The sequence below is a fragment of the Triticum dicoccoides genome, chromosome 2B, assembly GCF_002162155.2.
Source record: "Triticum dicoccoides isolate Atlit2015 ecotype Zavitan chromosome 2B, WEW_v2.0, whole genome shotgun sequence".
In the NCBI taxonomy this organism is placed as follows: domain Eukaryota; kingdom Viridiplantae; phylum Streptophyta; class Magnoliopsida; order Poales; family Poaceae; genus Triticum; species Triticum dicoccoides.
In genome coordinates this window covers 247,298,294-247,314,163 of record NC_041383.1, presented here as the reverse complement: position 1 = coordinate 247,314,163, position 15,870 = coordinate 247,298,294, and the positions used below count along the sequence as shown (strand labels likewise).

Sequence of the window (15,870 nt, the reverse complement as noted above, 5' to 3'; positions counted from 1 at the left end):
AGAGGTACCTTTTTACCTCTATTATTTCTTCTTTTCTTCTTCTTCACCACGTCATGTGTGGGTTTAATTAATTTTTTCGAGCTTCTTGTTGATGAGATTGGTTGAATAGGGAGCTCCTCCTCGTCACCTATTTCATCATGAGAGACAATAGGAGGGAAAGTCGAAATCTTTATCCTTTCATTAGTATTTTCATATTCTATTGGTTTTCCCATCTTTCTATAGTTGGCAATATAAGCATTCTCATTGCAATTTACCATGCAAAACATATATATATTTTTTAGATTAGTTTCATTGTCGTATGTGGGGAATGAATACTTCAAACCAACTATTTTTATGTGCCAATTCTTCACTCCCCAAAAATAGACAAAGATCATTATAAATTTCAAGGGTGATCAAGTTATTGTAATATTGGGACACGATTCGATCATGAAAAAACATGCAATGGAAATTAAGGTGGCCAACTTTATTGCAAAGATCACAAGTAATAGGACAAATAGAACATAATTTTGTAGCAAATTTATCTATCACTCTGAGCAAAAAATTGGTTCTATCATTTTTATGCTTCTTACAAAATCTATCTTCCCTATAAGGCACGGCTTCACAAAGTCCTTATAAGAAACATTTTTCTCATGACTAGTGCAATCATCGTTAGCATTTTGGATATTTATAGAATTCATACTAACAACATTGCAATCATGCTCGTCATTTATGCCAAACATTTTATTGAATTCTTCTTCTATCAATTGAGCATAATTATCCATCACTTTCAAGAAAGACATTATAAAGATGAACAATATGAGACTACCTCAATTCCATTTTTTGTAGTTTTCTTTTTATAAACCAAACTAGTGATAAAACAAGAAACTAAAAGATTCGATTGGCAAGATCCAAAGATATACCTTCAAGCACTCACCTCCTCGGCAACGGCACCAGAAAAGAGCTTGATGTCTACTACACAACTTTATTCTTGTAGACTCGTGTTGGGCATCCAAGCGCAGAGTTTTGTAGGACGGTAGCAATTTTCCCTCAAGTGGATGACCTAAGGTTTATCAATCGGAGGAAGCCATAGGATGAAGATGGTCTCTCTCAAACAACCCTACAACCAAATATAAGAAATCTCTTGTGTCCCCAACACACCCAATACAATGGAAAATTGTATAGGTGCACTAGTTCGGCGAAGAGATGGTGATAAAAGTGTAATGTGGATGATAGAAATATATTTTTATAATATCCCTCAAAGTGCGATGAAGAATCACTCCAAAGTTATTTTCTAGCGGAGAACATACGAAGAAATTGTTTGTAGCTATTCTTTCTGATGGATCTATCCAAGAGTTCATACTAAAATAACACCAAGTTATTCTTTCTGATCGATCTATCAAGAGTTCGTACTAAAATAACACTAAGTTATTTTTTCCAATCGATCTTTCAAGAGTTCATACTAAAATAACACCAAAACAATTTCAAATTCATAATACTCAATCCAACACAAAGAGTGCCCCAAGATTTCTACCGGAGAAACAAAAGACGAGAACGTGGATCAACCCCTATGCATAGATTACCCCACCTCAGGAATCCGCGAGTTGAGTGCCAAAACATATCTCAAGTGAATCAACATAATACCCCATTGTCACCATGGGTATTCATATGCAAGACATATATCAAGTGCTCTTGAATCCATATAAGTATTCAATCCGATAACAACGAAACCTCAAAGGGAAAACTCAATTCATCACAACAAGATAGAGAGGGAGAAATACCATAGGATCCAACTATATTAACAAAGCCCCCGATACATCAAGATCGTGCCATATGAAGAACACCAGAGAGAGAGATTAAACACATAGCTACTGGTACAAACCCTCAGCCCCGAGGGTGGGCTACTCCCTCATCATCATGGAAACCATAGGGATGATAAAGATGGCCTCCGGTGATGATCTCCCCCTCCGGCAGGGTGCCGGAACAGGGTCCAGATTGGTTTTCACAGATACAAAGGCTTGCGGTGGCGGAACTTCCGATCTATTGGCTCCCCTAGAGTTTTTGGAATATTTGGGAATTTATAGGGCGAAGAGGTGGTGCGGGAGGGCACCGAGGTGGGCACAACACACCAGGGCGCGCCTAGGTGGGTTGTGCCCCCCTCGGGGCACCCCTCTAGTACTTCTTTTGCCCATCTGGTGTCTTCTGGTTCAGAAAAAATCTCCAAAAAAGTTTCACTTTGTTTGGTATTGATTTTCTGTGAAGTAAAAGGCAAGCAAAAAATAGCAACTGGCACTGGGCACTATGTCAATAGGTTAGTCCCAAAAATGATATAAAGTTGCTATAAAATGATTCTAAAACGTACAAGAATGATAATGTAACAGCTTGGAACAATAAAAAAATATAGATACGTTGGAGACATATCAGAAAACATGATGTAAAATGGACATATCAAGGCTCAAATTGTCCGTAACCGGGGACATGGCTAATTGATTAGGTTTTAACACTCTGCATAGGTTTGTAAACTTTACCCGCAAGATTCGATCCCTCCCTTTTCATCCTCGCACTTCATATTTTTTGAGAACAGGACGATCGAAACATGGTCTTTCGAAGAGTTCCTCTGACCACTGTCCGGTGCCCATCCAGTCCTACCGTAGTTCTACATTGCTGGCACCATCCCAGCCAGAGTCACAACTAGAGTCAACCAAGCCAGAGCCCACAATGACTTGCGGTCGCACAGGTAAGCTTCCGGGCATGAAATATTCTTCTGTCTCTTTGAGTCTGGGTGAAGCTTTCCACAAGATGTCATGGCGCTTCTCCATGCATCCCGGCTATCCACTGGTTACTCCAAGGTGCCCATCAAATCCATCCTTCACCCCGTAGTGTGTATTGAAATCTAGTCTCGAGTCTTGAAGTCTTGAGGTCTTGAAAATGCAGGCCTTGAAGAATTTCTGTCTTGAAGTTGCCATCAAGAAGTTGTCGTCATTGGCGTAGAGTCCTCCATTCTCACACCACTCTTGAACACTCATACCAAACCCCGTCTACTATAGCGTAGCAATAAAACTAAGCAATGTCCCGGGCTTGGTAACAGGGAGATGGGTTCCTACCTCATGCATTCTACAACTACAAGAATTCAAAACCACTACTGGAGGAATTAATGAAAAAGGTGGCACTAAATAAAAGCAAAATCATAGGTATACAACAATATGGTCAAAGTGAACTTGTCTGGTATTACTTGATGAAGATTTATAAAGCTATTAGAAAATGACTTGGTAGAACTATTCGTCACTCCGATAAAATATATATAGTCAAACATTGCAATCATATAAGCATTCATTCTAGCAATCAAGTTAACAACCAACAAATAAAAGTTCAATAAATAAATCAATAAGAAAAACCAAATGAAATCCAAAGAAAACTATAAAGAAAAACTACTAAAGAAAAGTCCTATGACTTAACTACACATCATAAATATAGTTTTTGTCCTAACTTAACTCAACAGTAAAGAAAATACTAAACTAATAATTTAATAGAACATAAAATAAAGTTTTTATAAAAATAACAGAAAGAAATTTTCTACAAATTTCTATGCAAAAAGAATCAACTGAAAAGCATTGATAAAACTTCTCCTATGATCAAAACAAATTTTCTTTCAAAAGAAAAGAAATAAAAATAATAAAAATTATTTTTAAATACTAATAAAATGCCTACTGTTAACTAACGGCAACTAATTAAAACCTGTCAAAAATGACAAAAGAAAAATAATTTAAAATAATTAAAACTAATGGAAATAGCATTAATCCTATTAGATACTAAAACAGTAATGTTTTTGCAATAAACCTAATTTAAAATAAGATAAAAATAAATCACTAAATGCTACTGGATAAACAAAACAATAATAAATCAGTAGCAGAAAGAATTACTCAAAAAAATATTTTTAAACTCAAGATATGGCCAAAATAATGATTTGAACAAATTTCATGAAATTCAAGTTTAAACTACTCAAATTTGAAATCCAATTGCACAAACAGAAACTTCATAAAAGAAACTATAGCAAAAAGAATCACTCAATTTGGATTTAAAGCATAAAAGATATTGCAAATATAAAAACAGAACTAAATATGAAAATTAAAAACAAAACAGAAAATAAAAGTGCTAGCTAACGGACAGTGGGCTACGTGGCAACACGTGATTGGGCTATGGGTGTGCACCGCTACGACTAAATGGCGGACGACCGAAATATAGTAGAAAACGATTCGTGCTTTTAAAATAAAACCGATGACCTAATCGTCGTACGTTGCAGATTTAATAGTGAAGGAGGGCGTCGGTGGCTTACAGCGGTGGGGAGGGCTCCAGCGTTGTCCGACGGCCGCGATCATTCAACTTAAAAAAAACAAATTTCACTCAGTTTCTGTCAATCAATCATATTTATTTAATTAATATAACATTGCAAAATTTAGAATTTTGGGATGTTACAAACAAAAAGTAGACCAACACCAGCAGACCACGCACCCACGAGCACTGTCACCATATGGTTTCATAACTAGCACCCGCTTCAAAACTGGTGATACAACTACTGAAGCTATACAAGGCCAAAGACAACAAAGTTCTCAGCTCTCACAACAAAGGCCAATTTCGGTACCCCCTCCGTTCCATAATTCTTCAACTAAAACCACCACAAGAATTCTGTAACGAATGGAGTGGTTTCATCCTCAAAATTTATATGACCAAGAATCACTATATGTATCTCAAAAGAGATTTACAAGGGTTTTCTTGTGAGTGGATAAGGTTGAATATTACGCCGGGGGACATGAAGGTGAATTGGAAAGAGAAATACATGTCTTTAGAGAAGATTCATTGGTAGAGATCAAAGAGGCAGCAAGCTCAGTGACAGTGTGGCGGGGCGGTCCCGGTCAATTCTGCATCGTGATTACGAATTGCACTTGCGTGGATGCTATTTTTGTAATCGCAAAAACGAAACAAAAGATTAGCTCAAGATTGATGTACAAGTGGATGCATTAAGTCACCATTGGTTCATATTTTACAAATCACCAAGTCCCAGCAGCTCTCCTATGTGATCAGACCTGCATTAATCAACAAAGGATCTTTGCGATACCCTCTCATCCATCACTCGTCATACAAAACCAAAGCACGTTCGTACACTGACGCGCGTTCGTCCATTTTGCAGCTGAGCTGACAGAAATTGCTCGACCACCGACCACTTAAGAGGAGCCGAAGGTGTCGAAGATGGTGGTGTGCAGCGGGTCGCTGAGGTGGGTGGCCCAGTTGTTGAGTGGCCCCTTGCCGGTGGCGGCGGCCTGCACGGCGAAGCCGAGGAAGGCGACCATGGCGAGGCGGGCGTGCTTGATCTCCGCCAGCTGCAGAGTCTCCTTCTTCACCGGGTCCGCCGCGAGTCCCAGCGGGTCGAAGTAGGAGCCACCGGGGTAGAGCCTCCTCTCCGGGTCCAGCTCCGCGTTGCGCTGGAACTCGATGTACCCGATCACCAGCACCTCGATCCAGATCAACGTGGTGAGCGTGAACGGCAGCGGCTGCCCCAGGTACGACGACCCGTCCACCAGCTCCACCTGCCAGCATCGTTGCACAGATCAGTACGCTCGCCTTGCAGTATTCAGGTCCTATACGTGCATGAGGTCGAGACGACGTTGCGTACCTTGCCGGCGTCCTGCCAGGTGACGCCGGTGAGCCACTCGACGGTGAGGGCGCCGAGGGTGGCGAGCATGGCCCAGCGGCCGTGGATGAGCTCGCACTCGCGGAACCTCTGGAGGCCGAACACCTCGGCGTAGGGCTGGAACGGGGTGGACTTGACGTCGGCGTCCTCGAACCGGGTGCCGATGATCTCGCCCGCCAGGTTCTGGGCCAGGTTCTGGTCCAGGGAGTCCACGTCGTACTGCAGGTACTCCGCGGGCTTCCCGAGGCCGAAGGGGTCGAAGCCGTAGTCGCCGACGAGCGTGCCGTCGAGGTACTCGGGCGCCTGCGCGCCGGGGAACCACAGCGGCCGGTCGGTGGTCGGGGGCGCCTTGGCCTTCTTCGGCGGGGCCTTCTTCTTGCCGAAGCCGAACCGCGCCACGATGCGCCCGTTCTGCGGCGCCGGGTCCGCCAGCCGGGTCCCGAGGAACGTGCTCGCCGCGGCGGCCACCGACGAAGCCATGGCTGCTCGCTCCTCCTAGCTTGTCCTCCTCGGCCTTTGCGTGCGTTGAGGTGGCGGGTGGTGCTGTGGTGTGTGGTGTGTGGCCGTCACGGGGTACAAATAGGGTGTTTATAAGAAATTCCCGGTGTTATCTCTGGCGTGGCACATCGGACGGCGACGAGGGCGGCTGTGATCTATCTGACGGGCGCGACCGGCTCTGCCTTATCCGAGTCTTATCTGTATGGCCCTATGAACGGGGGAGGTTGCGTTGGACGTAGGCGACACGTGGAGACCCCGGATTGGATGGTGGGGCTTGAGAGCGCTTGTGATTTGTGGTCTTCAGGTGCGTGGGGCCGGAAAGATATGGCGTAAAAATGACCTTGGCAGTTCTGGCCCTGTAATAACTGTAGAGATGCATTTTGGTCCTTCATGGGAACCATGCAGCTCGCCCCTTTGAATTTTCTTATAGCTTCAAATACTGCTGGTAACGTTTCAAGCCATTCACACATCTACTTGGCATCATGTAAAATTCTCTATTTTTTTTAGTACTTGCATCTTATTTGGGTACTTCTGATGATCCGGCATGAAATGATCTATTATTAGGGATGCAAACGGGATGGGCTAGCGGACAATAGCATAGTACAAATTTTAAGCAAATGATGAACAAATTTTAGAGCTAATTGATAAGTTTTGCAGGACAAAGCAGGCTGCCGCTTGCACCCGTATCTATTATGATGATTTCCACCTCAGATACTTGCAACTTCATTCAGCTTTGTACACAGAGATTCAGATAAACAACACTAGTCGGAATGATTTCTTTTTCACCAAAATATATATTTTTTCTCATCTTGTAACATTCATCACCAGATACCTCTTCATATATTGTCAAAGAAGTGAAGAAAACGATAACATTCGAACACATAGAAGGAGAAATTACAAAATACCAAACTCAATACTACGAATAATCTGGATCTTTTTGTACGGCCGAGTACTACACTCGGGCGAAGAGCAGCCAAAGATGCCCCCGATAGTTCTCAACGCTATCCAGATGTGTATAACTGTTAATATCTGTTATCCGGACAAGCTGTCCTCTGGGGAAAGGTTGAGTTAATGCTTCAAGGGATAAGCGCTTCCATCGAATTTTGCAACAGCCTCATTCGGCTTGGGCGTCTCCAATCTCTCCTCTCTCTTCTTCTTTTCCCTGCAAAGAGAATTCAAGTTAACTGAGTCCAATTAATTGGAATAAGAGTCTTACATGGTAAAACTGGTATAAGAGATTACCTCTCGATGTATTCCTTGAGAAGTTCCTTGGCTTGAACCAGTTTCGAGAGTAAGTTGCGGTAAACGTCAAGGTCTCTATCCACGCTCTTTTTATTGATGTTTAGAGCAGCACAAAGCTATTGAGCAAGAAGAAAAGTCAGTATCTATTGTTATATCAGTCAGTATATAAATGCTTTGCTGAAATGTCTGATGTACTTCAGTATATGCTAGATGTCTCACTGATGCTTTTCAAGTATTACCCTTAATGCTATTGCTACCAAGTTCTCTGCTGAGCAGCCCTGGCTCAAATTATTAAGCTAGCAGAATTGTTCTTTTCTCTGGTCATTCAGAGACTAGTAAAGAGAGAAGAGGAAACACAAGAATGTAAATGACATCTTAAGACCAACCAGAAATGGCAAGTTATCATTCGCATAGATCTACTTGAAACACAAAATAGAGAAGTACGCAGTCACAAGGTGGCCTTACTGTACTGAGTAGAAGAGTGTAGCATACCGGTGGAAAGTAGAGGTTGAAAAAAAAAATCTAGCAACAAGCCTAACGTCAATGGGTCTGCCCATAGAAATATCTGAATGTGTACATAGAGACACACCACCAAGCAACTTGCGTCGAATGAGTTGAATTCCCTAATGTGTTATTTCTATTTCAGCTCAAGAAAAACCAGCATAATTTACAACCTCAACCCCTGAACAATATTGGGGATGGTCAATACAGCAGGCAAGCTACGTAAATACATTAAGATTAGTAGATCTATGTTTTGCAATGAAAGAACGCCGCAGTGGTCCTAAAGCACTTCTGGTTACTAAATATCAGATCAAATCATCCCCTCAATTGGTTTACTCCCTCCGTTCCAAAATAGATGAAGTTTCAGATTTTGCAGTCTAGAGCAATGTTAATTGTTTAATTTTTGTGTGCATATATAGTAACTAATTAGAAAAATGTGAAACTATTATTCATGACAAATTTGAAGGTACAGTCCGTATCTGACAAATCCAAATAATTTCACTCCCGTTCAAAACATAGATGTCTTTTTTAGTCTGTTCACATTTTCTCAAAATATTTGTCCTCCTATATCAATGCCATTGTGTTCCTACTTTGCTCTTGATCATTAAAAAAAAGCTACTCCTTTCAAAAGATGGGTAATATTGTTTAATTTTTGTGTGCATATATAGTACTCCCTCCGTTCCTAAATAATTGTCTTTCTAGAGATTTCAACAAGTGACTACATACGGAGCAAAATGAGTGAATCTACACTCTAAAACATGTCTACATACATCCGTATGTTTAGTCCATTTGAGATGGCTAGAAAGACAATTATTTGGGAACAGAGGGAGTAATTACTTAACTCATTGTCCTTGCTTTGGGGAGGGAAAATAGGCAACTTAATCATTTTGTGAAGAAGAGATGGGTAATATCGACATTTCACTCACACTATTTCCGTGCTCAATTCTAGAAAATTATTGTTCTTCACAAAATAAAATAGTCTGCGAAAAACAATTCCTTTCAAAATAAAAATTAGGAAACAAACAATAATGGGAAAAGGAAAAACAATTGGGAAGAAAAAAAAGTAACAACTAGAAGGAAATGTGCAAACAAAATAAATAATGGCAAGAACAACCTTGTCCAGTACGGTTGGCTCCGTCGCATTTGAGAGCTCAAGCAAACGGAACAAGCCAACAGCAAAGAACCGGCTGTAGCTGAAGTTTCCCTTACCCTGGGCCCTTTCTGATATATCTTTCAGAATGGACTCTATTTCCCCATCTCTGGAAGAAAATTCAACTAACAAGTTACCATTTTGTGAGCGTGCCCACTCTTCCATCCTTTGTGCATCAGCCCTAACAGAGAAGTAAAAACTCTTAGCATTTGTTTGAAACAAGAAAATTGCTTAAAGAGGAAAAACTTTTATTAATGCCAACAAGGCAAACAAACAAGTACCAAATAACACATGAGATTTTGGTGCCAAGGAAGCAGACTAACTAGTGACCCAAGCATACAAACACGTAAGCAATAACTAGTGTAAACTGGGAAATTTTAACAGAAGCTGCAAGGTGCATAAGTTAATAAAACCTCTCTAAGAAAAAAATAAGGGTTGATTAATATATTTAAAAGAGTTGAGGGGTAATATATATACTCATGCATAAAATTAACAGAAGAGAATTATAACAATCCCACTTGTACCAATAGTTATGAAAATTAATTTGAGGATTCAGGGTATGAACATGGAAAAAAGTACAATCTAATATAAAGATAAAGATGCTAGCATGTCACTGGTTCAAAGCCATTTATATGAGTCCTGATATGCACCTGTATTGCTCAGGATCTTCATTTAACGCCGTTACGTATGACTTGAAGATGGCATCCCTGTCCTCGGTGCTGGGGTACCCTTCCATAAGCTGGTCATAGACAGTGACAAATCCAAGAGCAAACACAGGATCATACTGATAGGTACTTTTGTATCTCATCAGATGTTGCTGCACCAAAAGTTCTTGTAGGACTGTACTGTAAATGCTTGGAATAGGACGTTTGTATGACTTCAGGAAGTTCATCTTTGTATCTGCCACAGTAGGTGGGATATCTGCAAAAGATTCAGAGCAGATAAAAAGGTCAGAAAAAGATCCTTTATTTGGTTATAATTCACATGATTAAGCTTCTCTTGTGTATATAATCACACCATTTCTCTTTATGTGCATTTTATACACGCTCAAAACGCTTCAGACTGCATCGTAGTTGCTACACGTTACCAAGTCCCAGCAGCAAGGAAGTTGGACTGATACCCATAATTCAACTAACAAAAATCTTCAGCCTTCCAACAGTTGACCCTAAACTTTTTTTGCACAAGGCATGTATAGTTTTTAGCACAGGCACAAATGGTGGATAAATTAAGGGACTTATAGCACAAATACCCTATTAACAGACTGAAACACTAATCATCAGTCCATCACAGAAACCAATCCAAAATCGACAATTGTTAGGATTGAAGAGTTTAGCAGCATGACCTTCCAGTCCTTGCAGCCCCATGTAGAGGCCTCGCCGCTTAACAGAAAATATCTAAACTTTGCTAGGAAACTGAAACTCAACAAAAGTTTTTATAAATCGGCCTAAAATAAACAAGTAAAAGCATTAGTCGCTGGAAAACTCCTGGAGTCATAGACTGCATGTGCAAGACGTTACTGAGACCATGAAAGGCACAGGTCGGTGCCTTCACCAATTGAGACCTCGCCAGCTTAACGAATAAGTATCCATTAAATTTAATAACAAGGTGGCACACTAACTCAGACACTGTAAACTTGCTCTGCTGGTTCAATCTGCAACAGAATTGCTACCAATTGGTTTAGTTGAACCATTCAATGTCTTAGTTTGCATCGCTCGATTAGTTTCCAGTAGTGCTTTACATACTCTCTTGATAGTACCATCCAGATTAAACCTGTAATTAAATGGAGGGAGGGCCTTTACCGTTAATATTCTATAGCTAATTTTCAGGAAATGAGACTGAATTTCAATTACATGAGTAGCGTAAGGGGAAACAACCATTTCTAATTATTGTTGTCAGGTTGATGACGTATTACCTTGAATGCACAACAGGAACTATAACTAGATGGTACACGTACAAAACGAGTTCAAAAGGTGATTATCGCAAAAAGAATCACAGGATAACCAGTGCCCGGTGGTGTGAAAAATTGAACAATTACATGCTAGATTCGTATAAGGCGTGCTGACCAAATGGTAACAAAGTATGGTTACTCAAAGCTTCAGAGTTCAGGACGCCCGGCACCCCGCTCAAAGGAAACGACGGTTCGGGATAGGACTGGGATGGAACGGTGCCATATTACCCCGCTCAAAGCAAACGAGGGTTTGGGATGGGAGCAGGGACGGAACAAGGTGTCATATTACCCCGCTCAAACTCACTAGCTTGCAGCTCAGCGGCACCGTGGATCAAGTACGATGCCCATCGGTCGCCGCAGCAGCGCCATCGGCGCTGCCTAGCTCGAGCGGCGCCCCAGGGCAAGCTGGATGCAGAGGGGTGGGGGACTACGGCGTCTGCCGGGCCACAAGCAACCATACGAGAGACGAGCGCGAGCAAACTCACCACCAGCCGTAGCGACGCAGCGCACCACCGAACGTGATCCCCGCCGAGCCCTCGCGTTGAGCATGACGCCACCGGAGACGCTCACCGCGGCAGTCGCCGTTGACGGCCTCCAGTCGGCCGCTCGGCGCAGTGCAGCGAAAGGAAGCGACGATATGGCCGCCATGGGAGACTCCTCGGGCTACCGCCGGCTCTCTCACGGGATACGGCGGCGGATGGTCGACACCGCCGGTGAGGGCAAAAGGGTAATTGCCAGGGGCAGGGGCGAGGAAAGGCTATTGCTCGTCTGGGAAGGGAGGGATGTGATCTTTCTTATCCAGTAGGCGGACAAAGGCTTCCTGGCCACCAGAAGTTGCCACATGGGATGGCATTCTTTTGATTGGGAAATATCCCTTGTTTCGAACGGTTTTTTGCTCAAATTTCATGGGCGTGGGAGGTTGGGTTTGCTTCAGGTTCTACAATTAGGAGTTCTAGAACGGCATTTTGATGGGTTAGTTTAGACTTCACCAGCTAATGTCCATCCAAGTGTTTTGGAATGTCGTTACTAGTTCTTGGTGTACACGCAACAAAAGCATGTTGATTTAGCTAACAAAAAAAAAACCATGCTATTTATAACAAGGAAGAACTGGTCAAGGCGAACTTTGTCTAAATTGTTTTTGTACAATTGGATGAAATTTCTATATCTATTTCAAATTGTGTTTTTATTTCTCATGAACGTCAAAACATCCTCTATATATGGGCGTTGGTTTAAAAAATATGTGTTAGAGTTTGATTAAACCAACTCTGACATTCATAAATTAAAAAAAATATTACTCTCTAGATCCAAGGGCTTAAATTTTTAATTGAAATATTACCCTCTAGTTACTTCTACTTTAATTGCCTCTTAATACTCTGCAATTTTAAGTGCTACTCCCTCCGTCTGGAAATACTTGTCATCAAAATTAATAAAAGGGGATGCATCTAGACGTATTTTAGTTTTAGATACATCTCTTTTTGTCCATTTTGATGACAAGTATTTTTGGACGGAGGGAGTACATCTTAATTGCAAATTATGGCCCATCTAGTGTATGCATGGTAACATGTTTATGAGTTGTGAGTAAACCAACATGTTCAGGGACTTTTGCCCGGTCGTAACAATGGTACTAGAGCTAGTACGCGGAATTTGTAGTTTTTTTCATGGAGCAGAATTTGTAGTCGAGTGGACACCGTGTCATGATAACACTAGATTATAACACAAGAGAGACAAACTATTTACTTAGGCTTAGGCCCACAAGGTCCGCAAAAGCCCTACTTCATGCCTTGCTATTTCTCTTATATATCTAGGATATTGACAATTACAATGTGGATACCTGTCGAGTCAGGGAAACTCGACGAGTTATGATGGAGATATTGCCGATAGAAAAAAGTGAAAAGAAAACTAGGTAGAAAGGGGCAAATACCCTTCTATCGTGCCCTTCTTGCCCCTTATATAGCTCCAGTATTGATAAGGCTAAGGCTCAAGGACCTTGAGAATTGAGATAGATAGCCCAGAGGTGTAACCCAACCCCCAGGAAGGCAACCTCGGGAAGCCAACACGCGAAGGAAACCAGGGTACCCGGATCCCTGAGAGAGATGCAGACCAGACAATAAGCCCTAGGCAGTAGGCTGTACGGCTCGTCAGCCAAGTAACTGTCCAGGACACCGTTATTTAATCCTATCTGCGCTGGTATATAAGGCGCTGGACATGAATCAATCGAAGGGGAAAGAAAAAATTATAAGAAACCCCAGACTAGATCACGCCTGCGGCCTCCAGGAAGGGTTAGTTTGTAACTAGAGGAATAGATCTCACCGGAGATCCATGGCGACCACCATTCATAATAAAGACTAGATGACCCGTTGCGTTATTAGCGCACATACCAACTGTGGACCGGAAGTAAAGCTAACTATTTGAAAGATTTCTCCCCTTGACTGCTTGCAAATGATTATGATCGTATTGCATATGCACCCTGATGATGATCATATTCTACAAACAGTGCACAAAAGGGAAAAACAAATGGAAGTGTAATTCACATTTAAAAGACATGTTTGAACTTTTGAAGTCATGCCAAACATGATCTGGAAAACTACACGCGCCACCTTGATCGATGCTTGCTTCATTAACAGGCTTTTCATGCCAACTTGTGGAATACAGCCACGTCGAACCCCACCAAAAATTGCACAGAAACATCCGGCATACTCGAGAACACTAGCCAACCAGCAAACCAACCGATCATGGCAGATTCATAGTAAATCGAATATGCACAGGATCCATTAACGGTCGGCCCCTGAGGAGGATGGCCAAGGGAGATCCACAAAGGAAATGCCAAACCTCACCACCATGGCACAAACACGATCAGCATAGCTGGACACAACGACCAACCAGCAGCCATTATACTGCTTATTAAAGGACGTGTCGAGTACACCCTACGGGGCGACCTGCACCAAATCCACTGCCCTCACGACCCTGCAGCCAGCCTCGACCCCATTGACATATAAAGCCTTCCCCAATGCAAGATCCTTAGAGGGGATACTCAATATAAAACTAACAGTGCTTGCTTAAGCAACAATGCTTGAGGAAGGGTAAGTTTCGCGAGATTCTGAAAATGCAGGAATAGGAGAAGTATATGATTGGATTGACTTGCCCATTAGAATCCTATAGGATTAGCAAGGGGTGTTTGATGCCACAGGAAAATGAAAGGGATTGTAAAGTTATTTTTCTTAGCTATTTGTAGGGGCGCAAACTGAAGCGAACTATCTAAAATAGAAAATGGAAGTTAAGTGAACCATCTAAAGAGACGACCACATAAATTGACGCATTAGGTGAACATTTGGAAGAATATTCATCGTGAATAGCCCGCGTATGATTATGTCTGTATTGCGTTTGTCGTGGTGTTCTCACGACAGATGCCATGGGTAGGCTTATTAAGTGTGGTTGGGGCCAGAGGACGCCGGTGTGTTCCGGAAGTGAGATTGGGGACAAGCGGTGTGAGACACACGATGTACCCAGGTTCGGGGCCCTCTGAGGGAGGTAACACCCCTAGTCCTACAAGATCTAGTACATGGATCACAATGGGGCTACAATGGTGCTCCTTGAGCTGTCTTGGGTGGAGGAGGAAGAAGAGCAAGCTCTCTACTCCTAGAGAGTGTGAGTGTGTGTTGTGCATGAGGTCAAGGCCCCGTGCATGGGGCTCGCGGGGGGTCTTATAGCCCACCCCCAGGGTTACAATGGTAAATCTACATGGAGGCGAGGCCCTGGTATCATCGTCTCTAGTCAGATAGTGGGGCCTGCCGGCTGCTGGGGCCCGCCGGCTACCATCATTGTGGTGTGTCATCATCCTCATCACAGAGTGGTTGGCATTGTGTGGCTATAGTGCCGCGTCGCCTGGTCCCTGTCTGCCCCTGTCAGTGGCACAACACGCATTGTAGCCATGCTTGCCTCGGTCAGTGGTGAGGGACGTGATGTCTACTATGAAATCTTCTTCTTGTAGACGTTGTTGGGCCTCCAAGTGCAGAGGTTTGTAGGACAGTAGCAAATTTCCCTCAAGTGGATGACTGTCGGTGTCAAAACCGATGGATCTCGGGTAGGGGGTCCCGAACTGTGCGTCTAGGCGGATGGTAACAGGAGACAAGGGACACGATGTTTTTACCCAGGTTCGGGCCCTCTCGATGGAGGTAAAACCCTACTCCTGCTTGATTAATATTGATGATATGGGTAGTACAAGAGTAGATCTACCACGAGATCAGAGAGGCTAAACCCTAGAAGCTAGCCTATGGTATGATTGTTGTTCGTCCTACGGACTAAAACCCTCTGGTTTATATAGGCACCGAAGAGGGTTAGGGTTACACAGAGTCGGTTACAATGGTAGGAGATCTACATATCTGTATCGCCAAGCTTGCCCTCCACGCCAAGGAAAGTCCCATCCGGACACATGATGAAGTCTTCAATCTTGTATCTTCATAGTCCAGGAGTCCGGCCAAAGGTGATAGTTCGGCTATCCAGACACCCCCTAATCCAGGACTCCCTCAGTAGCCCCTGAACCAGGCTTCAATGACGACGAGTCCAGCGCGCATATTGTCTTCGGCATTGCAAGGCGGGTTCCTCCTCCGAATGCTTCATAGAAGATTTTGAACACAAGGATAGTGTCCGGCTCTGCAAAATAAGTTCCACATACCACCGTAGAGAGAATAACATTTACACAAACTCAATCTGCTGACGTATTCCGTGGCGTGACATCACACCACGGCCAAGCCTTTATTCGAATCGTTTTTACTGTCCCACCTCAGCGCGTTTAGCGAGGCGGTTTCCTTGGCACGTCTTGTCAAGGCAGAGATTGTGTCCCCTTATTCCGGGATTCTCATCAATACAGGC

The 15,870-nt window shown here is 42.9% G+C and overlaps 2 protein-coding genes across 2 annotated transcripts; both read right to left on the bottom strand.

Moving 5' to 3' along the window:
- Positions 1-4,960: 4,960 nt before the first annotated feature.
- Positions 4,961-6,227, bottom strand: LOC119363337 (chlorophyll a-b binding protein CP29.2, chloroplastic-like). Its single transcript, XM_037628677.1, has 2 exons — positions 5,645-6,227; positions 4,961-5,558 (listed from the first exon to the last, which is right to left on the bottom strand). Exons 1-2 carry the CDS (start codon positions 6,140-6,142, stop codon positions 5,196-5,198), a joined length of 861 nt encoding a protein of 286 aa, XP_037484574.1. The 5' UTR covers positions 6,143-6,227; the 3' UTR covers positions 4,961-5,195.
- Positions 6,228-6,922: 695 nt separating this feature from the next.
- On the bottom strand, positions 6,923-11,801 carry LOC119363336 (protein THYLAKOID FORMATION1, chloroplastic). Its single transcript, XM_037628676.1, has 5 exons — positions 11,487-11,801; positions 9,704-9,974; positions 9,018-9,234; positions 7,403-7,518; positions 6,923-7,322 (listed from the first exon to the last, which is right to left on the bottom strand). Exons 1-5 carry the CDS (start codon positions 11,647-11,649, stop codon positions 7,229-7,231), a joined length of 861 nt encoding a protein of 286 aa, XP_037484573.1. The 5' UTR covers positions 11,650-11,801; the 3' UTR covers positions 6,923-7,228.
- Positions 11,802-15,870: the final 4,069 nt, after the last annotated feature.